The sequence below is a fragment of the Bombina bombina genome, chromosome 8 (assembly GCF_027579735.1).
Source record: "Bombina bombina isolate aBomBom1 chromosome 8, aBomBom1.pri, whole genome shotgun sequence".
Lineage (NCBI taxonomy): Eukaryota > Metazoa > Chordata > Amphibia > Anura > Bombinatoridae > Bombina > Bombina bombina.
In genome coordinates this window covers 62,481,585-62,509,087 of record NC_069506.1, presented here as the reverse complement: position 1 = coordinate 62,509,087, position 27,503 = coordinate 62,481,585, and the positions used below count along the sequence as shown (strand labels likewise).

General features: G+C 41.0%; 1 protein-coding gene across 1 annotated transcript in view; it reads left to right on the top strand.

Annotated features, from left to right (window-relative positions):
• RNF207 (ring finger protein 207) overlaps positions 1 to 27,503 on the top strand; it is a 350,080-nt gene that overhangs the window by 134,278 nt on the left and 188,299 nt on the right. The window contains exons 7-9 of the mRNA XM_053690396.1: positions 7,683 to 7,729; positions 10,575 to 10,647; positions 10,737 to 10,805. Coding sequence (XP_053546371.1) covers positions 7,683 to 7,729; positions 10,575 to 10,647; positions 10,737 to 10,805 — 189 coding nt within the window. The remainder of the gene's footprint in view (positions 1 to 7,682; positions 7,730 to 10,574; positions 10,648 to 10,736; positions 10,806 to 27,503) is intronic.

Sequence of the window (27,503 nt, the reverse complement as noted above, 5' to 3'; positions counted from 1 at the left end):
TCTACTTTAGCTAAGCGTACCACTATCCCAGTGGAGGATAGCTGTGCTTTTTCAGATCCAATGGATAAAAAATTAGAGGGTTACCTTAAGAAAATGTTTGTTCAACAAGGGTTTATATTGCAACCTCTTGCATGTATTGCGCCTGTCACGGCTGCAGCAGCATTTTGGTTTGAGTCTCTGGAAGAGACACTTCAATCATCCACACTAGATGACATCACACACAAACTTAAATTCCTTAAGTTAGCTAATTCATTTATTTCAGATGCCGTAGTACATTTAACTAAACTTGCGGCTAAAAATTCAGGATTCGCCATTCAGGCACGCAGAGCTCTGTGGCTGAAATCCTGGTCAGCTGATGTTACGTCTAAATCTAAATTGCTTAATATTCCTTTCAAAGGGCAGACCTTATTCGGGCCCGGCTTGAAAGAGATTATTGCTGACATTACAGGAGGTAAAGGTCATGCCCTGCTTCAGGACAAGGCCAAAGCCAAGGCTAGACAGTCCAATTTTCGTTCCTTTCGTAATTTCAAAGCAGGAGCAGCATCAACTTCCTCTGCACCAAAACAGGAAGGAGCTGTTGCTCGCTACAGACAAGGCTGGAAACCTAACCAGTCCTGGAACAGGGGCAAACAGGCCAGAAAACCTGCTGCTGCCCCTAAGACAGCATGAATTGAGGGCCCCCGATCCGGGACCGGATCTAGTGGGGGGCAGACTTTCCCTCTTCGCCCAGGCTTGGGCAAGAGATGTTCAGGATCCCTGGGCGTTAGAGATCATATCTCAGGGATACCTTCTGGACTTCAAATCCTCTCCCCCAAGAGGGAGATTTCATCTGTCAAGGTTGTCAACAAACCTAACAAAGAAGGAAGCGTTTCTACGCTGCGTACAAGATCTTTTATTAATGGGAGTGATCCATCCAGTTCCGCGGTTGGAACAAGGACAAGGGTTTTACTCAAATCTGTTTGTAGTTCCCAAGAAAGAGGGAACCTTCAGGCCAATCTTGGATTTAAAGATCCTAAACAAATTCCTAAGAGTTCCATCGTTCAAGATGGAAACTATTCGAACAATTTTGCCCATGATCCAAGAGGGTCAGTACATGACCACAGTGGATTTAAAGGATGCTTACCTTCACATACCGATTCACAGAAGTCATTACCGGTATCTAAGGTTTGCCTTTTTAGACAGGCATTACCAGTTTGTAGCTCTTCCATTCGGACTGGCTACGGCTCCAAGAATCTTCACAAAGGTTCTGGGCACTCTTCTGGCGGTACTAAGACCGCGAGGAATTTCAGTAGCTCCGTACTTAGACGACATACTGATACAAGCTTCAAGCTTTCAAACTGCCAAATCTCATACAGAGATAGTACTGGCATTTCTAAGGTCGCATGGATGGAAAGTGAACGAAGAGAAAAGTTCTCTCTTTCCACTCACAAGAGTTCCCTTCCTGGGGACTCTGATAGATTCTGTAGAAATGAAGATTTACCTGACAGAGGACAGGTTAACAAAACTTCAAAATGCATGCCGTGTCCTTCATTCCATTCAACACCCGTCAGTAGCTCAATGCATGGAGGTAATCGGACTAATGGTAGCAGCAATGGACATAGTTCCTTTTGCACGCCTACATCTCAGACCACTGCAACTGTGCATGCTAAGTCAGTGGAATGGGGATTACTCAGATTTGTCCCCCACTCTAAATCTGAATCAAGAAACCAGAAATTCTCTTCTATGGTGGCTTTATCGGCCACATCTGTCCAGGGGAATGCCATTCAGCAGGCCAGACTGGTCAATTGTAACAACAGACGCCAGCCTACTAGGTTGGGGCGCTGTCTGGAATTCTCTGAAGGCTCAGGGACTATGGAATCAGGAGGAGAGTCTCCTTCCAATAAACATTCTGGAATTGAGAGCAGTCCTCAATGCTCTTCTGGCTTGGCCCCAGTTAACAACTCGGGGGTTCATCAGGTTCCAGTCGGACAACATCACGACTGTAGCTTATATCAACCATCAGGGAGGGACAAGAAGCTCCCTAGCAATGATGGAAGTATCGAAGATAATTCGCTGGGCAGAGTCTCACTCTTGCCACCTGTCTGCAATCCACATCCCGGGAGTGGAGAACTGGGAGGCGGATTTCTTAAGTCGTCAGACTTTTCATCCGGGGGAGTGGGAACTTCATCCAGAGGTCTTTGCCCAAATACTTCGACGTTGGGGCAAACCAGAGATAGATCTCATGGCGTCTCGACAGAACGCCAAGCTTCCGCGCTACGGGTCCAGATCCAGGGATCCGGGAGCGGTCCTGATAGATGCCTTGACAGCACCATGGACCTTCAGGATGGCTTATGTGTTTCCACCTTTCCCGATGCTTCCTCGATTGATTGCCAGAATCAAACAGGAGAAAGCATCAGTGATTCTAATAGCGCCTGCATGGCCACGCAGGACTTGGTATGCAGATCTGGTGGACATGTCATTCTGTCCACCTTGGTCGTTACCTCTGAAACAGGACCTTCTGATTCAGGGTCCTTTCAAACATCAAAATCTAACTTCTCTGAAGCTGACTGCTTGGAAATTGAACGCTTGATCTTATCAAAGCGTGGTTTTTCTGAGTCAGTTATTGATACCTTAATACAGGCTAGGAAGCCTGTTACCAGAAAGATTTACCATAAAATATGGCGTAAATACCTATATTGGTGCGAATCCAAAGGTTACTCTTGGAGTAAGGTTAGGATTCCTAGGATATTGTCTTTTCTACAAGAAGGTTTAGAAAAGGGGTTATCCGCTAGTTCCTTAAAGGGACAGATCTCAGCTCTGTCCATTCTGTTACACAAGCGTCTGTCAGAAGTTCCAGACGTTCAGGCCTTTTGTCAGGCTTTGGCCAGGATTAAACCTGTGTTTAAAGCTGTGGCTCCACCATGGAGTTTAAACCTTGTTCTTAACGTTTTACAGGGCGTTCCGTTTGAACCCCTTCATTCCATTGATATAAAGTTGTTATCTTGGAAAGTTCTATTTTTAATGGCTATTTCCTCGGCTCGAAGAGTCTCTGAGTTATCAGCCTTACATTGTGATTCTCCTTATTTGATTTTTCACTCGGATAAGGTAGTTCTGCGTACTAAACCTGGGTTCTTACCTAAGGTAGTCACTAACAGGAATATCAATCAGGAGATTGTTGTTCCATCCTTGTGCCCAAATCCTTCTTCGAGGAAGGAACGTCTTTTGCACAATCTGGATGTAGTTCGTGCCCTTAAATTTTATTTACAGGCAACTAAAGATTTTCGACAAACGTCTTCCCTGTTTGTCGTTTACTCTGGTCAGAGGAGAGGTCAAAAAGCTTCTGCTACCTCTCTCTCTTTTTGGCTTCGTAGCATAATTCGTTTAGCTTATGAGACTGCTGGACAGCAGCCTCCTGAAAGAATTACAGCTCATTCCACTAGAGCTGTGGCTTCCACTTGGGCCTTTAAGAATGAGGCCTCTGTTGAACAGATTTGCAAGGCTGCAACTTGGTCTTCGCTTCATACTTTTTCCAAATTTTACAAATTTGACACTTTTGCTTCTTCGGAGGCTATTTTTGGGAGAAAGGTTCTTCAGGCAGTGGTTCCTTCTGTATAAAGAGCCTGCCTATCCCTCCCGTCATCCGTGTACTTTTGCTTTGGTATTGGTATCCCAGAAGTAATGATGACCCGTGGACTGATCACACTTAACAGAAGAAAACATAATTTATGCTTACCTGATAAATTCCTTTCTTCTGTAGTGTGATCAGTCCACGGCCCGCCCTGTTTTTTAAGGCAGGTAAATATTTTTTAAATTATACTCCAGTCACCACTACACCCTTGGCTTCTCCTTTCTCGTTAGTCCTTGGTCGAATGACTGGAGGTGACGTAGAGGGGAGGAGCTATATAGCAGCTCTGCTGGGTGAATCCTCTTGCACTTCCTGTAGGGGAGCAGTTAATATCCCAGAAGTAATGATGACCCGTGGACTGATCACACTACAGAAGAAAGGAATTTATCAGGTAAGCATAAATTATGTTTTTCAGTCAGAGGTGTGCTGTCTCATATCTTTATAAAAATATTTTTTGCATGGAAAGGGTTAGGTTATAGCTGATTAAAGTCGGGACTCTAGCGCTCAAGAAAATGTATGTTTAAACCTAACACCCCTAATCTGCCGCCCGACATCGCAGACACCTACATTATACTTATTAACCCCTAATCTGCCGCCCCCAATGTCGCTGCCACCCACCTACACTTTTTAACCCCTAATCTGCCACCTCCAATGTCGCCACCTCCCACCTACACTTATTAACCCCTAATCTACAACCCCCAACATCGCCACCACCTACCTACACTTATTAACCCCTAATATGCCGCCCCTGCCACTATACTAAAGTTATTAACCCCTAAACCTCTGGCCTTCCACATCACTAACACTAAATAAATATATTAACCCCTAACCCTAAAACCCCTAACTTTAATATAATTAAAATAAATCAAAATACAAATTACTATTGTTACCTAAATAATACCTATTTAAGACTAAATACTTACCTGTAAAATAAACCCTAAGCTAGCTACAATATAACTAATAGTTACATTGTCGCTATCTTAGTTTTTATTTTTAATTCACAGCTAAGTTTGTATTTATTTTAACTAGGTAGACTAGTTAGTAAATAGTTATTAACTATTTACTAGCTACCTAGTTAAAATAAATACAAAGTTACCTGTAAAATAAAATCTAACCTGTCTTACACTAAAACCTAACATTACACTAAAATTAAATTAATTAAATTAACAAAATACATTTATCTAAAGTACAAAAAATAATAAACACTAAATTACACAAAATAAAAAAGAAATTATCAAATATTTAAACTAATTACACCTAATCTAATAACCCTATCAAAATAAAAAAGCCCCCCCAAAATAAAAAAAACCCTAGCCTAAACTAAACTGCCAATGGCCCTTAAAAGGGCCTTTTGCGGGGCATTGCCCCAATGAAATCAGCTCTTTTACCAAACCCCCGACAGTAAAACCCACCACCCGCACAACCAGCCCCCCCCCCAAAAAAACCTACCTAAGCTCCCCATTGCCCTGAAAAGGGCATTTGGATGGGCATTGCCCTTAAAAGGGCATTTAGCTCTTTTACGTTGCCCAAAGTCCCTAATCTAAAAATAAAACCCACCCAATAAACCCTTAAAAAAACATAACACTAACCCCCAAAGATCCACTTACAGTTTTTGAAGACCCGACATCCATCCTCATCCAGCCGGGAGAAGTCTTCATCCAAGCAGCAAGAAGTCCTCAATGAAGCCGGGAGAAGTCTTCATTCAAGCGACAAGAAGTCGTCCTCCAGGCGGGCAGAAGTCTTCATCCAGACGGCATCTTCTATCTTCATCCTTCCGACGCGGAGCGGATCCATCTTCAAGACATCCGGCGCAAAGCATCCTCTTCTGTCGATGGGTCTTGAAGAATGAAGTTTCCCTTTAAATTACGTCATCCAAGATGGTGTCCCTTGAATTCCGATTGGCTGATATAATTCTATCAGCCAATCGGAATTAAAGGGTAAAAAATCCTATTGGCTGATGCAATCAGCCAATAGGATTGAGCTTGCATTCTATTGGCTGTTGCAATCAGCCAATAGAATGCAAGCTCAACCCTCAGTATTAATAAGGGCCACTCAGAAATTATTGGTGGATCAATTGTTGACCGTGAGCCATAGTGGCCTTAAACTAGATTTAAAATGTATTTGCTCAGTGGTCCATAACAATAAAAGGATTAACATTAGAGACAACATTTGTTTTCTTATATGAAAATGGAAAATGAGCAAACCTCAATTGGGTGTTAAAATTGCATTTATGATAATGGTTTAAAGGGTCAGTAAACCTTAAAAATAATGTTATATAATTCTGCACATAGTGCAGAATTATATAACATTATATTAGCCAAACTTTGTATATCATAATATTCAATTTTTATTTTGTAAAAATACCGCTGTTTTACACACCCGCTCTCTGGGCTCTGCTGAGCGGGTCTGTTGTTTTTACTGAGCGCATCGGGCCAGCTGTATAGTCACAGCCCGGCCCGACCGCGCCATTAGACAGCGGGAGCGAGCTGCACTGTGTCTAATGGCGCGGTCGGGCCGGGCTGTGACTATACAGCTGGCCCGATGGCTAATATAATGTTATATAATTCTGCACTATGTGCAGAATTATATAACATTATTTTTAAGGTTTACTGTCCCTTTAAGCTTTAACAAATCTCTACTGGACATTATTTGTTTACATAGCTCTTTGCAAACACATTTCACCAAACAGTAAATAGTCTATGTAAAATAATTTTGGAATGAGAAAATGCTATATAAACAATGAAGATCCAGTATAGCTCAGAGAACTGGGTGATTTACTCATATTGCTGTTATTTATATCTCATTGAGACCTTTAAAAATAGTTATGTATCAGAGGGTATGCTGAAATGTCCAAAGAGAGGTTGCATAAGGATTATTTGATTGTTTTCCGTTGACAAGGCCCTTGGTTCAAATCACCTTAATTTGTTGTCTGAAATACATTGGAGACTATTGGTTAAGTATATTTCTATTTATAATATATGTCTTTAAAAAGGCCATGGAAATTCAATGGTGATAGTTTACAATAATTCTGGAATTCAGATTCTCAGTTGAAAGTAAAAAAATACAAATTGTAGGTTTTAAAGGGACAGTTTAAACCTTAGTCATCTTAAAGTCTTACCTTAGATTAAGCTGCAACTAGTTTCCTGCACCCTTTCTATATAATGCAGCAGAAACAGTTAAGTTATTTTTAAAGGAATATTTTTTCTGGCCACTTTGAAATTGCTGCCAAGCTCCGCCCACTGATGACATCACAATCTGGGATGCACTAGTTACAAAAGACTCACTAGTTGGATTCAAGACTGTCAATGCTATTCAGCAGAGTGCCTAGCTGTAGCCCAGATCGTGATGTCATCAGTGGGCGGAGCTTGGCAACCATTTCAAAGTAGTCAGAAACAATATTCGTTTTAAAATAACTTTTTTTACTGTTCCTGCTGCATGATATAGAAAGAGGTGCAGGAGGCTATTTGCAGCTTAATCTAAGGTAAGACTTTAAGATGAATACAGTGTAGACTGTCCCTTTAAGGGCTTGCTTAAAGGGACAGTAAAGTCAAAATGTAACTTTCCTGATTCAGATAGAGCATGCAATTTAAAAAAACTTTACTTCAATATCAAAATGTGCACATTATTTTTATATGCACTTCTCTTGAGGCACCAACTACTACTGAACATGTGCAAGGGTTTACAGTACTGTATATATGTGTTTTGTGATTGTCTGGTGGCTGTCACGTGATACAGTGGGTCGGGAAAATGAAAGTAACTGAAATTCGTCAGGAAAAAAATCTACTGCTCATTGTCTTTTTATTATGTATTTGTTAATTATGCAATTATAGTGTATTTAATTGTCCTCTAACAGAAAATGTAAATACTCTAAGTAATCATTCCCCTTTTTTTAAATTAAAATGCAAGAGAGATGTAGTTAAGTTTTTCATTTATACGACATGATCCCCTTTACACAGTGACCTGGAAAATAATGGAGTAGACTTCTTTTGGAATACAGCAGCAACCTTCCCTATCTAAAGTAAATTGATAATATGTAGATATTTACATTAATTAAATTGTATACTGATAAATTCCACAGGAAAAACTTGCCGAACGCAAAAAGACCCTTTTGAAAGCTGTGCAGTGGTAAGAACCCAAACATATCTACTAATTAGTAAAATGATGGTTGCGTGTGAATCCACTAATAGTGCATGGAATGTGGCATTTGAGAAATTGTCTGTTACATTTTTTAATACTGAATTGTTTTGATTTGAAAAATGTTACACCAAAAATAAAGCTAATATTTACAATAAAAAATACTAATTTACAAAACTGCTTGAAATGTAATCTTGTTTTCTTATAAATTACCATTTGTCTACAATAAGCCAACAGTAGCTGCCACCTGTAGCGAGAACTTTTACAGAAAATAATAATAAAAAAAGAATGGTTACATTTCCTATAGCAGGTACCACCCCCTGGGAGCCTCTCCAGAGGACAATTGATTGCATTTCTTCTATGGGCAGGGCAGCATCTGGCATACTACTTAAAGGGATGCTAAACCCAAATGTTTTCTTTGATGATTCAGATAGATCATGCAATTTTAAGCAACTTTCTAATTTACTTCTGCTATCTATTTTTCTTTGTTCTCTTGCTATCTTTATTTAAAAAGCAGGAATTTAAAGCTTAGGAGCCAGCTCATTTTAGGTTCAGCACCATGGATATCGCTTTCATATGGGTGGATACATTTAGCAAACCAATAAGCAAGCATAACCCAGGTTCTCAGCTAAAAATGGGATGGTTCTTAAAGTGTCAGTAAACCTCAAAAATAATGTTATATAATTCTGCACATAGTGCAGAATTATATAACATTATATTAGCGCAAACTTTATAAAACATAATATTCCCTTAGAAATTTTTTAAAACAACGGCTGTTTTACAGACCCGCTCTCTGTGCTCTTCTGAGCGGATCTGTTTTTTTCACACAGAGCATCGGGCCAGCTATATAGTCACAGCCCGGCCCGACCGCGCCATAACACTAAGTGCAGCTCGCTCCTGTTCTGTCTGGCAGCAGGAGCGAGCTGCACTGTGTATAATGGCGCGGTCGGGCCGGGCTGTGACTATACAGCTGGCCCGATGCGCTGTGTGAAAAAAACAGACCCGCTCAGAAGAGCACAGAGAGCGGGTCTGTAAAACAGCCGTTGTTTTAAAAAATTTCTAAGGGAATATTATGTTTTATAAAGTTTGAGCTAATATAATGTTATATAATTCTGCACTATGTGCAGAATTATATAACATTATTTTTGAGGTTTACTGTCCCTTTAAGCTTTAAATTCTTGCTTTTTTAAATAAAAGTAGCAAGAGACTCAAGAAAAATTGATAATAGTAGTAAATTAGAAAGTTAATTAAAATTGCATGCTCTATCTGAATCATTAAAGAAAAAAAATTGGGTTTAGTGTGCCTTTAATTGATGCCCAACTAAACAAAAGTGGTCACACTATGCTTGAAATTGTTAGAATACAATATTATGAAGTTAAAAAAAGATATTAAAGGGACATGAAACCCACATTTTTTCTTTCATGATTCAGATAGAGACAGTTTTCACCAACTTTCCAATTTACTTCTATTATTTAATTTGCTTCCTTCTCTTGTTATCCTTTGCTGAAAGGTTTATCTAGGAAAGCCCAGGAGCAGCAAAGAACCTAGGTTCTAGCTGCTGATTGGTTGGCGCATATATGTACCGATTGTCATTAGCTCACACATGTTTTCATTTACAAACCAGTAGTGCATTGCTGCTCCTTCAACAAATTCTACCAAGAGAATGAAACAAATGAGATAATAGAAGCAAATTAGAAAGTTGTTTAAAATTGTGTTCTGTATCTGAATCATGAAAGAAATTTGTTGGGTTTCATGTTATCTCTATCTGTTGTAGCTTTTAACCCTTGAGGCCAAAGGGTCAATAAACATTTACCTGAACTGCTTTTTATTTGTGGGCAGTATATATAGTGAATAGGGGAGAGATAAACACATAAATAAAGCTAGGGCTGCAAAACAGCAAAATAATCTGATATCCTCATTTTTAAGTCTAACTTGCGAAAAGGCTTTTGAGTGTTCATTTTTTCGGCGTAATAGTCGCAAGCAGCACAAAACCAAATGCTTTTAAAATGATTAGGAACTAAAAGTACAAGATGATTTTGGAGTAATCTAAAAATCGTACCCAATCATTGTTAAAAATGAAAGAGAAAGCTTTTACATTATAAGATCTTATGACTTTTACTTTCTGCCTCTAATCATATGAAATCATCAAGCTCTAATCATATGAAATTTCTTTTTGTAGTGGTATTGATTTGTTTTTTTTTTCTTTTGCAAAGTAGCAGAGAAAATGGGTCTGCCTTGCTACCATTTACTGTATTGTTTTCAAAGACTTGGAAAACATTGTTCAGTTATTGTAGGTTTTTGCTTCACTTTTGAAATGACTCTGTGGGCTTGAGATATTCTGCTGCCTCGGTTCGAAAATGCAATGACGCCCCACCCCCAGTAGTAACATTGCTGATTAACATAACCTACTAGCCTGGCACCTGACCTTACTAAGCCTGCCTACCTGCATGCAACCAATACTTATGCACAATTGCTATGTAAGTGGGAAGGAAGTTAGGGAAGAGATGCACTTGCCCCTTCTTGAATGTTGCCCCTGACTGGTTCTGTGTCTTTGTGCATGATGAGTTTATGCTGCTGGGAGCCCGCAACTTCCCCCACGGAGCCAGAGAGGACAAGAGTGGTCTGGGTCTAACAGTGACTGACTCAGCCACTGATGTGCTGCCCCTTGTTAAGTGCTGCCTTGGTTCATTGGACCCACTTGTCCCCATGGTTGAGCCGGCCCTGTCTATGGATGATTAAGAATCTTGTTTTTGGATTTATTAAAGAACTGTAGTGTTATTTGAATGTGAACCTCATATAACGTTTCAGACTTTTTGTATTTTATATATATTTTCAGTCAATATGAAGAAAAGGAAAAAGCTTTTAAGGACCAGCTTTCTCATTTAGCATCCCTTCTGCCCACATTACAAGTAAGAAAAATTACTTATGGAAAAAAAGATTTTTCAATTTTCTGCTTTGAATTTGTTCAGTTTCATTTTATTTTTCATTTGTTTATCAGGTGCATCTAGTAACTTGTTCAGCTTTTCTGAGTTCTGCTAACAAAGCCGAATTTCTTGACTTAGGATATGTAAGTATAAAATGAATATGTTAATTGGGAAGTGGTCCAATCCATATATTTCTTATTTGTATTTATTATAGCGCTGTTCATAAAAACCTAGATTTTGATGTCAGCTGAAAATTATAAGGCAGAGAGAGTTTATCTACAAATGCTGAGACCCTCCAAACAACCTGGGTAAAAAAAAAAATGGTGGGGACATTTAGATAAGATTAGTGAAAATGTTTCTTTCGTGATTCAGATAGAGCATACACTTTTAACAAGGTTTCCTACTTTCTTTTTTTATCAAGTTTACTTCATTCTCTTGGTATCCTTATTTGAGAAGCAGTTTGGCTTAAGAGCATGCACATTTTTGGAAAACTATATGGCAGAAGTTTTGCAAGAATACTTTTACGGTGTTATACATTTGCAAAAACACTAGATGGCAGCAGATACATGTAGTGATCCAGGCATGTTAACATTGCCTACTTAGCTATGCTTTTTAACAAAGAATACCAAAAGAACAAATCTGATTAAAGAAGTAAAATGGAAGCTTTTTTAAAAAAAATGGTATACTCTGAATCAAGAAAGAAAGGAAAAGTTTGGGTTTCATGTCCCTTTATAAACAGCTTTCAAGTTAGGCCAAAGTTGAGCTATCCTCAGACAGCTGATATTAAAGGGACCCGAGACACTGCCTTTCCCACAATCCCTAGAGATTCCAAAAGGCAAATTCTGTTTTCTTTAAAATACTGCAACTTAGTAACTGGTTTCAGCAATTAAAGGGACATGCAATCCAAAGTTTTCTTTCATGAGTCAGACAGAGAATACAATTTTAAACAACTTTCCAAACTACTTCTATTATTAATTTGTCTTCATTTTCTTGGTATCCTTTGTTGAAGTATCAGCAATGGGAGTGGGAGCTAGCTGAGCACATCTGATGAGCCAATGACAAGACATATACTGTATGTGCTTCCATCAGTCAGCAGCTAGCTCCCAGTAGTGCATTGCTGCTCCTGAGCCTACCTAGCTATGCTTTTCAACAAAGGATACAAAGAGACAAAGTAAATTTGATAATAGAAGTAAATTGGTACGTTTTTTTTAAATTACATGCTCTACCTGAATCATGAAAGTTTAATTTTAAATAATTTACTGTCCCTTTAACCATATTTGAAAGAAAACCTAGGTTACAGAATTTGCTTTTTGGTTTCTCTAGGGATTGTGGAACAGGGACTTTTTTCACAAAAGCAAGAGGAGTTATGTGTCCCTTTTAAATAAATGACATTGGCCTAAACTTACTTTGAAATATCCCAACATTAACTGACTTGTCATCTGATGTTCATTAACTCTTTTCTCTTGTAAGGTGTATCCAGTCCACGGATCATCCATTACTTGTGGGATATTCTCATTCCCAACAGGAAGTTGCAAGAGGACACCCACAGCAGAGCTGTCATATAGCTCCTCCCCTAACTGCCATATCCAGTCATTCTCTTGCAACTCTCAACAAGCATGGAGGTAGTAAGAGAGAGTGGTGAAAAATAGTTAGTTTTTTTCTTCAATCAAAAGTTTATTATTTTTAAATGGTACCGGAGTTGTACTATTTTAACCCAGGCAGTAAATAGATGAAGAATCTGCCTGAGTTTTCTATGATCTTAGCAGGTTGTAACTAAGATCCATTGCTGTTCTCACATATGTCTGAGGAGAGAGGTAACTTCAGCGGGAGAATGGCGTGCAGGTTACTCTGCTATGAGGTATGTGCAGTTACATTTTTTTCTAGAGATGGAAAGAGCTAGAAAATGCTGCTGATACCGGATTAATGTAAGTTAAGCCTTAATACAGTGATGTAATAGCGAATGGTATCATGCTTACTCTCAAGGGTAATACCCTTATAATATTGCAATATAAAACGTTTGCTGGCATGTTTAATCGTTTTTATATATGCTTTGGTGATAAAACTTTATTGGGGCCTAGTTTTTTCCACATGGCTGGCTTAAATTTTGCCTAGAAACAGTTTCCTGAGGCTTTCCACTGTTGTAGTATGAGTGGGAGGGGCCTATTTTAGCGCTTTTTTTGCGCAGTTAAAATTACAAACTGTGACATCCAGCTTCCCTCAGGAGTCCCCTGTATGCTATAGGACATCTCTAAAGGGCTCAAAGGCTTTCCAAAGTCGTTTATTGGGGAAGGTAGGGCCACAGCAGGCTGTGGCAGTTTGTTGTGACTGTTAAAAAACGTCTATATCGTTTTTTTGATCCGTTTTCTCCTGTTAAGTGTAGTCAGTCCACGGGTCATCCATTACTTATGGGATATTAACTCCTCCCCAACAGGAAGTGCAAGAGGATCACCCAAGCAGAGCTGCTATATAGCTCCTCCCCTCTACGTCACACCCAGTCATTCTCTTGCACCCAACTAATGGATAGGATGTGTGAGAGGACTGTGGTGATTAAACTTAGTTTTTATATCTTCAATCAAAAGTTTGTTATTTTAAAACGGCACCGGAGTGTGTTGTTTTTCTTCTCAGGCAGAATTTGAAGAAGAATCTACCTGAGTTTTTTGTATGATCTTAGCGGACGTAACTAAGATCCATTTGCTGTTCTCGGCCATTCTGAGGAGTGAGGTAACTTCAGATCAGGGGACAGCGGGCAGGTTCACCTGCAAAGAGGTATGTTGCAGTATATTATTTTCTAAGGAATGGAATTGACTGAGAAAATACTGCTAATACCGATATAATGTAAGTACAGCCTTAAATGCAGTAGTAGCAACTGGTATCAGGCTGATATGTATGTATGTTTTACACTTAAGTATTTCTGGGGAATGGCACTTCACTGGAAAAATACTGTATGCATATAACTTTTAGCCTATCTTGCAGTGTGAACGACTAGCAGCAGGCTTTTAATGACATTTCATTAATTAGATTTTAAACGTTTGCTGGCATGTTAAATCGTTTAATTATCTGAGGTACTTGGTGAAAAATTGTTTTGGGCACTATTTTCCACATGGCTATCGTTTGTTTTAAATTAAAACAGTTTACTGAGCTTCCCTCACTGTTGTATTGTGAGTGGGAGGGGCCTATTTTGGCGCTTTTACTACGCATCAGAAATTCAGTCACAGTCTGCCTTTTTCTCCCTGCATGATCCAGGACGTCTACACAGAGCTCAGGGGTCTTCAAAACTAGTTTTGAGGAGGTAATCACTCACAGCAGACCTGTGAGACTGTGCTTTGACTGTGATAAAAACGCTTATATTTTCAATTGTTATACGTTTTTTCTGATATTAAATCTTCCATTGCTAATGTGTGCAATCCTTTGCTAAATTTATGCTTTTACTGTGAAAATTTGGTTTCTATAACTAATCCGGTTCATTGTTATTCAACCGTGACAGTTTTTCTGTGCTTCTTAAAGGCACAGTAACGTTTTGCATATTGCTTGTAATTTTAGTTGAAAAGTATTCCAAGCTTGCTAGTCTAATTGCTAGTTTGTTAAACATGTCTGACACAGAGGAATCTCTTTGTGCAATATGTTCAAAAGCCAAGGTGGAGCCCAATAGAAATTTATGTACTAATTGCATTGATGCTACTTTAAATAAAAGTCAATCTGTACATGTTAAGCAACATTCACCAGACAGCGAGGGGGAAGTTATGCCGACTAACTTGCCTCACGTGTCAGTACCTGCATCTCCCGCTCAGGAGGTGCGTGATATTGTAACGCCAAGTACATCAGGGCGGCCATTACAAATCACTCTACAAGACATGGCTAATGTTATGACTGAAGTTTTGTCTAAATTGCCAGAACTTAGGGGTAAACGAGATCACTCTGGGGTGAGAACAGAGTGCGCTGATAATGCTAGGGCCATGTCTGATATTGCGTCACAATTTGCAGAACATGAGGACGGAGAGCTTCATTCTGCGGGTGACGGATCTGATCCAAATAAACTGGATTCAGACATTTCAAATTTTAAGTTTAAGCTGGAAAACCTCCGTGTATTGCTAGGGGAGGTGTTAGCGGCTCTGAATGATTGTAACACAGTTGCAATCCCAGAGAAAATGTGTAGGTTGGATAAATATTTTGCGGTACCGACGAGTACTGACGTTTTTCCTATACCTAAGAGACTTACTGAAATTGTTACTAAGGAGTGGGATAGACCCGGTGTGCCTTTCTCACCCCCTCCTATATTCAGAAAAATGTTTCCAATAGACGCCACCACACGGGACTTATGGCAAACGGTCCCTAAGGTGGAGGGAGCAGTTTCTACTTTAGCTAAGCGTACCACTATCCCGGTGGAGGATAGCTGTGCCTTTTCAGATCCAATGGATAAAAAGTTAGAGGGTTACCTTAAGAAAATGTTTGTTCAACAAGGTTTTATATTGCAACCCCTTGCATGCATTGCGCCTGTCACGGCTGCGGCAGCATTTTGGTTTGAGTCTCTGGAAGAGACCCTTGACTCAGCGCCATTAGATGAGATTACACACAAGCTTAAAACCCTTAAGCTAGCTAATTCATTTATTTCTGATGCCGTAGTACATTTAACTAAACTTACGGCTAAGAATTCCGGATTCGCCATTCAGGCACGCAGAGCGCTGTGGCTAAAATCCTGGTCAGCTGATGTAACTTCTAAATCTAAATTACTTAACATACCTTTCAAGGGGCAGACTTTATTCGGGCCCGGTTTGAAAGAAATTATCGCTGATATTACGGGAGGTAAAGGCCATGCCCTGCCTCAAGACAGAGCCAAACCTAGGGCTAGACAGTCTAATTTTCGTGCCTTTCGTAACTTCAAGGCAGGAGCAGCATCAACTTCCTCTGCTCCAAAACAGGAAGGAGCTGTTGCTCGCTACAGACAAGGCTGGAAACCTAACCAGACCTGGAACAAGGGCAAGCAGGCCAGAAAACCTGATGCTGCCCCTAAGACAGCATGAAGTGAGGGCCCCCGATCCGGAAACAAAGATCTAGTGGGGGGCAGACTCTCTCTCTTCGCCCAGGCTTGGGCAAGAGATGTCCAGGATCCCTGGGCGTTGGGGATCATATCTCAGGGATATCTTCTGGACTTCAAAGCTTCTCCTCCACAAGGGAGATTTCACCTTTCAAGGTTGTCAACAAACCAGATAAAGAAAGAGGCGTTTCTACGCTGTGTACAAGACCTTTTACTAATGGGAGTGATCCACCCAGTTCCGCGGTCGGAACACGGACAAGGGTTTTACTCAAATCTGTTTGTGGTTCCCAAAAAAGAGGGAACCTTCAGACCAATATTGGATTTAAAGATCCTAAACAAATTCCTAAGAGTTCCATCGTTCAAAATGGAAACTATTCGGACAATCTTACCCATGATCCAAAGAGGTCAGTACATGACCACAGTGGATTTAAAGGATGCTTACCTTCACATACCGATTCACAAAGAACATTACCGGTATCTAAGGTTTGCCTTCCTAGACAGGCATTACCAGTTTGTAGCTCTTCCCTTCGGGTTGGCTACGGCTCCAAGAATCTTTACAAAGGTTCTGGGCTCTCTTCTGGCGGTACTAAGACCGCAAGGAATTTCGGTAGCTCCGTACCTAGACGACATTCTGATACAAGCGTCAAGCTTCCAAACTGCCAAGTCTCATACAGAGTTAGTACTGGCATTTCTAAGGTCGCATGGGTGGAAAGTAAACGAGGAGAAGAGTTCTCTCTTACCACTCACAAGAGTTCCCTTCTTGGGGACTCTTATAGATTCTGTAGAAATGAAAATTTACCTGACAGAGGACAGGTTAACAAAGCTTCTAAATGCTTGCCGTGTCCTTCATTCCATTCAACACCCGTCAGTGGCTCAATGCATGGAGGTAATCGGCTTAATGGTAGCGGCAATGGACATAGTTCCTTTTGCACGCCTGCATCTCAGACCGCTGCAATTGTGCATGCTAAGTCAGTGGAATGGGGATTACTCAGATTTGTCCCCTACGCTGAATCTGGATCAAGAGACCAGAGATTCTCTTCTATGGTGGCTTTCTCGGCCACATCTGTCCAGGGGGATGCCCTTCAGCAGGCCAGACTGGACAATTGTAACAACAGACGCCAGCCTACTAGGTTGGGGCGCTGTCTGGAATTCCCTGAAGGCTCAGGGATCGTGGACTCAAGAGGAGAGTCTCCTTCCAATAAACATTCTGGAATTGAGAGCAGTTCTCAATGCCCTTCTGGCTTGGCCTCAGTTAGCAACTCTGAGGTTCATCAGGTTTCAGTCGGACAACATCACGACTGTGGCTTACATCAACCATCAGGGAGGGACAAGGAGTTCCCTAGCGATGATGGAAGTATCAAAGATAATTCGCTGGGCAGAGTCTCACTCTTGCCACCTGTCAGCGATCCACATCACAGGAGTGGAGAACTGGGAGGCGGATTTCCTAAGTCGCCAGACTTTTCATCCGGGGGAGTGGGAACTTCATCCGGAGGTCTTTGCCCAAATACTTCGACGTTGGAGCAAACCAGATATGGATCTCATGGCGTCTCGCCAGAACGCCAAGCTTCCTTGTTACGGGTCCAGGTCCAGGGACCCGGGAGCGGTCCTGATAGATGCTTTGACAGCACCTTGGACCTTCAGGATGGCTTATGTGTTTCCACCCTTCCCGATGCTTCCTCGTTTGATTGCCAGGATCAAACAGGAGAAAGCATCGGTGATTCTAATAGCGCCTGCGTGGCCACGCAGGACCTGGTATGCAGATCTAGTGGACATGTCATCCTGTCCACCTTGGTCTCTGCCTCTGAGACAGGACCTTCTAATTCAGGGTCCTTTCAAACATCAAAATATAATTTCTCTGAAGCTGACTGCATGGAAATTGAACGCTTGATTTTATCAAAGCGTGGATTTTCGGAGTCAGTAATTGATACCTTAATACAGGCTAGGAAACCTGTTACCAGGAAGATTTACCATAAGATATGGCGTAAATACTTACACTGGTGCGAATCCAAGAGTTACTCATAGAGTAAGGTTAGGATTCCTAGGATATTGTCATGACTGCCTAAGTTCTTTGCTTTATCCTTTGTATAGCTGTGTCTTTTCACACTTACATAATCTCCTCCCCATCAAGCTGTTTAAATTTCCCTCCTACTCATACCAAATTGCTTGATTGTTGAATCCAGCTTCTCACCCTCAAACTTCCTTGCAACCTTTGAGACAGACGCAGCTCACCTCTCTACCAAACACAGGACCGGAACCGGCAAGCGGTGACGTCACACGCCATCGCACACGCTGCAAATCCCCAGACTCTGCAGGGGAACTACTCTGTGTCCGGACACCACTCACCCATTACTTCTATAGTAACTTTAAAAAGCGCTTCCTTCACTCCTGTACCGCAGTAAGTTACCATTATTCAACATTTACTCCAGACATGTCTCAGAACCTTTAGTTAAGATGCCTTCGTATTCAAATGCACTAATAATTACCTAACTTCGTTATTTGTCAGTCTCAGTACCTTAAAAAGCTCAAGTGTCATTAGCTGTATTTTGCCTTATTCTTGTACTGTTATCTGTGCTGCCAATTATGATCAGATACTATCTGTTTAACTCTTTAACCTTGCAATTGCATGTTATTATTTAAGTGGGAACCAGTTTGTCAATACTGAGTGGGGCTATATGCTCTGTGGTCTCAGCCATTGTCTCACCTATCCTTATAATAAAAGTGAACTGTATCCATTGATTCTGAACCTTGCTGCCTCCCTTCACCTATACAGAATCATTGATACTTTCACAACACTTTTAAAACTGCAGTTGTGGTCCTAAAATTCCCCTCTCTCCTATACAGGGGTGAGATTACCTTCCACAGGCTGACAATAACAATCAAGCCCATACTATGGACCCAGCAGCCTTATTAGCTCATGTAGAGAAATTAACACAAACTGTAGATAACCTCACTACAGGGTTAAATACACTACAGTTAGAAAATTCTGCTTTAAAGCAATACATCAATGATAAAATTGATACACTCACTACAAGTATTGGTTCTAGTGAACCCCAACCTAATCCTCCACAAACATTTAGTGGTATTCGTTCAGAATTTAGGGAATTCAAAAATTCATGTTCCTTATACTTCCAACTAAAACCCAAAACATATTTCAATGATCATTTGAAGGTTCTCACCACAATCTCTTATCTGCGTGGTGAACCACGTATATGGGCTAATTTGTTTTTTGAGACCAATGACCCATTGCTGTACTCATTTGATCAGTTTTTTAAAGCAATGGGACAGCTTTATGATGATCCCTACAAACAGCTGTCTGCTGAGACAGCAATGAGGTCTCTGAGACAACATAAAAGGCCTGTGGAGGACTACATCGCAGAGTTTAAGAAATGGTCCCCAGATACACAGTGGAATGACCTCTCATTACGCAATCAATTCCGCCTAGGCCTCTCAGATACTCTCAAGGATGAGCTAGCCAGACAACCCCTCCCAGATACTTTAGAACTCCTAATAGATGCAAGCATCACTTTAGATAGACGCATCAGAGAGAGACGCTCAGAAAGGTCACACTTAGAATCATCCACTAAACATACAGCTACTACATTACCCCCACCTAAAACACCTACAAAAACTTCTGAAATTCCTATGGAACTCGGTTTCATCAGAGGTCCATTAACTCAACAGGAGAAACTAAGAAGAAAAGCTTTAGATCTCTGTATGTATTGTGGAGGGATTGATCACACTGTAAAGGACTGCTCTCAATTACAGCGTAGGAAGGGTAAGATGAACACTACAAATATATGTCTATCTGCTAAACAAACACAGTCTAATCATTGCTCCCTTCCTATCTTATTACAGTGGGATCAGCAAAGACTCAACTCACAAGCAATCCTTGACTCTGGAGCGAGCCATAATTATATAGATCACCAATTCACTACTGTAAATAAAATTCCACTCGTTAAGAAATTGGTGCCTAGTGTACTTCGATTTATTGATGGTAATGAAATAACTTCAGGACCCATCTTATACCATACCATACCATTAAGGCTCACCACACATGACCAACACACAGAGTATCTTACTTTTGATGTTATACCCTCACCTCTATATCCCATTATACTTGGTATCACTTGGTTTAAACAACACGATCCCACTATACAATGGTCAACTTCACAAGTTCTCTTTAATTCTCCATATTGTAAAAATTTGTGTCTCCATCAGGAACAAATTTTACTAGATGTTCCATTACAAATCCCCAAGGAATACATTACATTCGCTGATGTCTTTGATAAAAAAGAATCAGAGAATCTACCACCTCATAGGGTTTATGACTGCCCTATTGATCTCCTGCCAGGTGTTGATATACCTTACGGCCATATATTTCCCCTCTCAGAACCTGAGTTACAACACCTTAAAACTTATTTGGCTGATAACTTAAAGAAAGGCTTTATACGTCCTTCCACCTCCCCAGCTGGGGCTGGTATATTTTTTGTTAAAAATAAAGATCAGTCCCTAAGACCCATTATTGATTACAGAGAACTAAACAAGCGTACAATAAAAAACCGCTATCCTTTGCCTTTAATTCCCCAACTGCTTGATAGATTACAAGATGCTACTATATACACTAAATTGGATCTCAGAGGGGCTTACAACTTAGTACGTATCAAGGAGGGTCATGAATGGCTTACAGCATTCCGTACACGTTACGGCTTATTTGAATATACTGTGATGCCATTTGGCCTCTGTAATGCCCCGGCTACTTTTCAATACTTTATAAATGACATTTTTAAGGATTTTTTGGATTTATTTATGGTGATATATTTGGATGATATACTCATATTCTCTACCTCACGTACAGAACACATCAAACATGTTACCCTAGTATTAACACGGTTGAGAGAAAATTCTCTATATGTCAAACTAGAAAAATGCTTATTTCACTCCAAAGAAATAAAATTTCTAGGTTATATTGTATCACCCCAAGGTATCCAGATGGATAATGATAAGATATCGGTAATCCAAAATTGGCCTTCCCCAAAAAGTAAAAAGGATATACAAAGGTTCATGGGTTTCGCCAATTTCTACAGGAAGTTTATTAAAAATTTCGCTGATTTGACAAGACCATTAACTAACTTGACCAAATCTGATACACACTTTCGATGGAACGATGATTTAGAACAAATTTTCAACTTTTTAAAAAAGGCTTTCACTACGGCCCCTATCCTCCAATTCCCTAATTCTAAGTTACAGTATATCCTGGAAGTGGATGCATCTAATTATGCTTTGGGAGCAATCCTCTCACAGAGGCTGACTCCTAAGGACCCTCTACACCCTGTCGCCTTCTATTCACGAATACTTAATTCAGCTGAAATCAACTACCCAATTGGGGATAAAGAACTGTTAGCAATCAAGACTTCATTAGAACAATGGAGACACCTTCTGGAAGGGACCATTCTTCCAATCTTGATCTACACGGATCACAAAAATCTAGAATACTTACAATCTAATAGGACTCTTAGTGCACGGCAGGTCCGATGGAACCTATTCTTGGCTAGGTTTAATTATCTTATCACCTACCGTCCTGCAAACAAGAACAAGAAGGCGGATGCCCTCTCAAGACACTTGGTGGACCAAGTTCCGCATCCAAACCTCTCACCATTAATTCCTCTTGACAGGTTCTTAGCTTTAACTGTAGAACAAAACAATCAGTTCAAATCGGCACAACAGGCTGACTCAAATAAACCATTACAGGTCTTGGATTTACACACGGATGGGTTGTATTATCACCAACAACAAATCTATGTACCCAACAGTCTCAGACCAACAGTCTTAAAAACTTTACATGACTCCCCATCTGCTGGACATATGGGCATAAAGAAAACTCAAGAATTAGTCTCCAGATACTTTTGGTGGCCAACTTACCTCTCCGATATCGCGGATTACGTTAAGACCTGTATGATCTGCGAAACTACTAAAAAAGGGAGGACTCCCCCGTATGGAAAATTGATCCCCTTACCGACTCCTGACCGTCCTTGGAGAGACATAGCTATCGATTATATAGTCGACTTGCCTATCTCAGAAAGGAATAACACCATATTAGTAGTCGTGGACCTATTTAGTAAAATGGCACATTTTGTGCCCTACCATAAACTCCCAACTTCTTCTGAAACCATTTCCTTAATGATCCACCATGTGTTCAAGTATCACGGACTCCCGAATAGTATCACCTCAGATAGGGGTACTCAATTTACCAGCCACTTCTGGAAACAACTTTGTCACTCACTAGGTATTTCTAGACGTCTCAGTACCTCTTTCCATCCACAAACTAATGGCCAGACTGAAAGAACAAACCAGTGCATTGAACAATACTTAAGATGTTTCATCTCAGCTAAACAAGAGAACTGGACCCAACTTCTGCCATACGCAGAATTCGCCTTCAACAATTCCATTCATTCCTCTACTAACTCCACACCGTTTTTCATTAATTATGGTTTCCATCCCTCTTTTGAATGGGATTCTATGGTCGGCAACACTTGTCCTGTTGTGAATGACCTCATCAACACTATTAGTGAATCCTTTTCATTAACTGCTGAAAATATTCGCATCGCCAAGGATCGGTATAAATTTCATTTTGACAAGAAAAGGATTCCCTCGCCTAAATATGCTGTAGGTGACTACGTTTGGTTATCGACACGTAATCTACATTTACCCCTTCCTTCCAGGAAACTGTCTTCCAGCTTTATTGGACCATTCCCCATCGTAAAGATTGTGAATATGAATGCTGTCACCCTCGCTTTACCAGCAAATCTGAAATCCCATCCTACCTTTCATGTGTCTCTCCTCAAGCCTTATAGACAGCTTCGTCACCATGATCCTTCTATTCCTATACTTCCTCATCTGCAGGATGCCACCCTGGAGTATGAGATACAAGATGTGTTGGACTCCCGACGCTTTCGAGGGCAGCTTCAGTATCTGGTTCATTGGAAGGGCTATCCTGATTCTGAGGACTCCTGGGAACCGGCTTCTAATCTATCTGCCCCCCGATTGGTGGCCAGGTTCCATGAACGTTGTCCTGATCGCCCTGGACCCGATCCCCGGAGTTGATCCTTGGGGGGGGGGGTCCTGTCATGACTGCCTAAGTTCTTTGCTTTATCCTTTGTATAGCTGTGTCTTTTCACACTTACATAATCTCCTCCCCATCAAGCTGTTTAAATTTCCCTCCTACTCATACCAAATTGCTTGATTGTTGAATCCAGCTTCTCACCCTCAAACTTCCTTGCAACCTTTGAGACAGACGCAGCTCACCTCTCTACCAAACACAGGACCGGAACCGGCAAGCGGTGACGTCACACGCCATCGCACACGCTGCAAATCCCCAGACTCTGCAGGGGAACTACTCTGTGTCCGGACACCACTCACCCATTACTTCTATAGTAACTTTAAAAAGCGCTTCCTTCACTCCTGTACCGCAGTAAGTTACCATTATTCAACATTTACTCCAGACATGTCTCAGAACCTTTAGTTAAGATGCCTTCGTATTCAAATGCACTAATAATTACCTAACTTCGTTATTTGTCAGTCTCAGTACCTTAAAAAGCTCAAGTGTCATTAGCTGTATTTTGCCTTATTCTTGTACTGTTATCTGTGCTGCCAATTATGATCAGATACTATCTGTTTAACTCTTTAACCTTGCAATTGCATGTTATTATTTAAGTGGGAACCAGTTTGTCAATACTGAGTGGGGCTATATGCTCTGTGGTCTCAGCCATTGTCTCACCTATCCTTATAATAAAAGTGAACTGTATCCATTGATTCTGAACCTTGCTGCCTCCCTTCACCTATACAGAATCATTGATACTTTCACAACACTTTTAAAACTGCAGTTGTGGTCCTAAAATTCCCCTCTCTCCTATACAGGGGTGAGATTACCTTCCACAGGCTGACAGATATTGTCTTTTCTACAAGAAGGTTTAGAAAAGGGTTTATCTGCAAGTTCCTTAAAGGGACAGATCTCAGCTCTGTCCATCCTTTTACACAAACGTCTGTCAGAAGTTCCAGACGTTCAGGCTTTTTGTCAGGCTTTGGCTAGGATTAAGCCTGTGTTTAAGACTGTAGCTCCACCGTGGAGCTTAAACTTAGTTCTTAACGTTTTACAGGGGGTTCCGTTTGAACCCCTTCATTCCATTGATATCAAGCTGTTATCTTGGAAAGTTCTGTTTTTAATGGCTATTTCCTCGGCTCGTAGAGTCTCTGAGTTATCAGCCTTACATTGCGATTCTCCTTATCTGATTTTTCATTCAGATAAGGTAGTTCTGCGTACTAAACCTGGGTTCTTACCTAAGGTAGTCACTAACAAGAATATCAATCAAGAGATTGTTGTTCCATCATTGTGCCCTAACCCTTCTTCAAAGAAGGAACGACTTCTGCACAATCTAGACGTAGTCCGTGCCCTGAAATTTTATTTACAGGCAACTAAAGGTTTTCGTCAAACTTCTTCTCTGTTTGTCGTTTATTCTGGACAGAGGAGAGGTCAAAAAGCATCTGTTACCTCTCTATCCTTTTGGCTTCGGAGCATAATACGTTTAGCCTATGAGACTGCTGGACAGCAACCTCCTGAAAGGATTACAGCTCATTCTACTAGAGCTGTGGCTTCCACTTGGGCCTTTAAGAATGAGGCCTCTGTTGAACAGATTTGCAAGGCTGCAACTTGGTCTTCTCTTCATACTTTTTCCAAATTTTACAAATTTGATACTTTTGCTTCTTCGGAGGCTGTTTTTGGGAGAAAGGTTCTTCAGGCAGTGGTTCCCTCCGTATAAAGATCCTGCCTGTCCCTCCCGTCATCCGTGTACTTTAGCTTTGGTATTGGTATCCCATAAGTAATGGATGACCCGTGGACTGACTACACTTAACAGGAGAAAACATAATTTATGCTTACCTGATAAATTCCTTTCTCCTGTAGTGTAGTCAGTCCACGGCCCGCCCTGTTTTTTGTGGCAGGTCTAAATTTTAAATTATACTCCAGTCACCACTGCACCCTATAGTTTCTCCTTTCTCGTTTGGTTTTCGGTCGAATGACTGGGTGTGACGTAGAGGGGAGGAGCTATATAGCAGCTCTGCTTGGGTGATCCTCTTGCACTTCCTGTTGGGGAGGAGTTAATATCCCATAAGTAATGGATGACCCGTGGACTGACTACACTACAGGAGAAAGGAATTTATCAGGTAAGCATAAATTATGTTTTTTTAACTAAGGGGTTAATCATCCATTTGCAAGTGGGTGCAATGCTCTGTTAACTTATTACATACACTGTAAAAATTTCGTTTGATTTACTGCCTTTTTTCACTGTTTTTCAAATTTTGACAAAAATTGTTTCTCTTAAAGGCACAGTACCGTTTCTTATATTTGCTTGTTAACTTGATTCAAAGTGTTTTCCAAGCTTGCTAGTCTCATTGCTAGTCTGTATAAACATGTCTGACATAGAGGAAACTCCTTGTTCATTATGTTTAAAAGCCATTGTGGAGCCCCCTCTTAGAATGTGTACCAAATGTACTGATTTCACTTTAAGCAATAAAGATCATATTCTGTCTTTAAAAAATGTATCACCAGAGGAATCTGACGAGGGGGAAGTTATGCCGACTAACTCTCCCCACGTGTCAGATTCTTTGACTCCCACTCAAGGGACTCACGCTCAAATGGCCCCAAGTACATCTAGGGCGCCCATAGCGATTACTTTACAAGACATGGCGGCAGTCATGGATAATACACTGTCAGCGGTATTAGCCAGACTACCTGAATTTAGAGGTAAGCGAGATAGCTCTGGGGTTAGACGAAATGCAGAGCATACTGACGCTTTAAGAACCATGTCTGATACTGCCTCACAATATGCAGAAGCTGAGGAAGGAGAGCTTCAGTCTGTGGGTAATGTTTCTGACTCAGGAAAGATGATGCTACCTGATTCTGATATTTCTACATTTAAATTTAAGCTTGAACACCTCCGCGTGTTGCTCAGGGAGGTTTTAGCTGCTCTGAATGACTGTGATACAATTGCAGTGCCAGAGAAATTGTGTAGACTGGATAAATACTATGCAGTGCCGGTGTGTACTGATGTTTTTCCAATACCTAAAAGGTTTACAGAAATTATTAATAAGGAATGGGATAGACCAGGTGTGCCGTTCTCTCCCCCTCCTATTTTTAGAAAAATGTTTCCAATAGACGCCACCACACAGGGCTTATGGCAGACAGTCCCTAAGGTGGAGGGAGCAGTTTCTACTCTAGCAAAGCGTACTACTATCCCTGTCGAGGACAGTTGTGCTTTTTTAGATCCAATGGATAAAAAATTAGAAGGTTACCTTAAGAAAATGTTTATTCAACAAGGTTTTATCCTACAGCCCCTTGCATGCATTGCGCCTGTCACTGCTACTGCGGCGTTCTGGTTTGAGTCTCTGGAAGAGGCTTTACAGGTAGCGACTTCATTGGATGACATACTTGGCAAGCTTAGAGCACTTAAGCTAGCCAATTCTTTTGTTTCTGATGCCATTGTTCATTTGACTAAACTAACGGCTAAGAATTCTGGTTTTGCTATACAGGCGCGCAGGGCGATATGGCTTAAATCATGGTCAGCTGACGTGACTTCAAAATCTAAGCTACTTAACATTCCCTTCAAGGGGCAGACCCTATTCCGGCCTGGTTTGAAGGAGATTATTGCTGATATCACTGGAGGAAAAGGTCATGCCCTTCCTCAGGACAGGTCCAAATCAAGGGCCAAACAGTCTAATTTTCGTGCCTTTCGAAACTTCAAGGCAGGTGCGGCATCAACTTCCTCTAATGCAAAACAAGAGGGAACTTGCTCAGTCCAAGGCGGTCTGGAGACCAAACCAGACCTGGAACAAAGGTAAACAGGCCAAAAAGCCTGCTGCTGCCTCTAAGACAGCATGAAGGAACGGCCCCCTATCCGGTAACGGATCTAGTAGGGGGCAGACTTTCGCTCTTCGCACAGGCGTGGGCAAGAGATGTCCAGGATCCCTGGGCGTTGGAAATTATATCCCAGGGATATCTTCTGGACTTCAAAGCTTCCCCCCCAAAAGGGAGATTTCACCTTTCACAATTATCTGCAAACCAGATAAAGAGAGAGGCATTCTTACACTATGTACGAGACCTCCTAGTTATGGGAGTGATCCATCCAGTTCCAAAGGAGGAACAGGGACAGGGTTTTTACTCAAATCTGTTTGTGGTTCCCAAAAAAGAGGGAACCTTCAGACCAATTTTGGATCTAAAGATCTTAAACAAATTCCTCAGAGTTCCATCATTCAAGATGGAAACTATTCGTACCATCCTACCTATGATCCAGGAGGGTCAATATATGACTACAGTGGATTTAAAGGATGCTTATCTTCACATTCCGATACACAAAGATCATCATAGGTTTCTCAGGTTTGCCTTTCTAGACAGGCATTACCAGTTTGTAGCTCTTCCCTTTGAATTAGCAACAGCCCCAAGAATCTTTACGAAGGTTCTAGGGTCGCTTCTGGCGGTCTTAAGGCCGCGGGGCATAGCAGTGGCCCCTTATTTAGACGACATCCTGATACAGGCGTCAAACTTCCAAATTGCCAAGTCTCATACGGACGTAGTACTGGCATTTCTGAGGTCGCATGGGTGGAAAGTGAACGAGGAAAAGAGTTCTCTATCCCCACTCACAAGAGTTTCCTTCCTAGGGACTCAGATTCTGTAGAAATGAAAATTTACCTGACGGAGTCCAGGTTATCAAAGCTTCTAAATTCCTGCCGTGTTCTTCATTCCATTCCGCGCCCTTCGGTG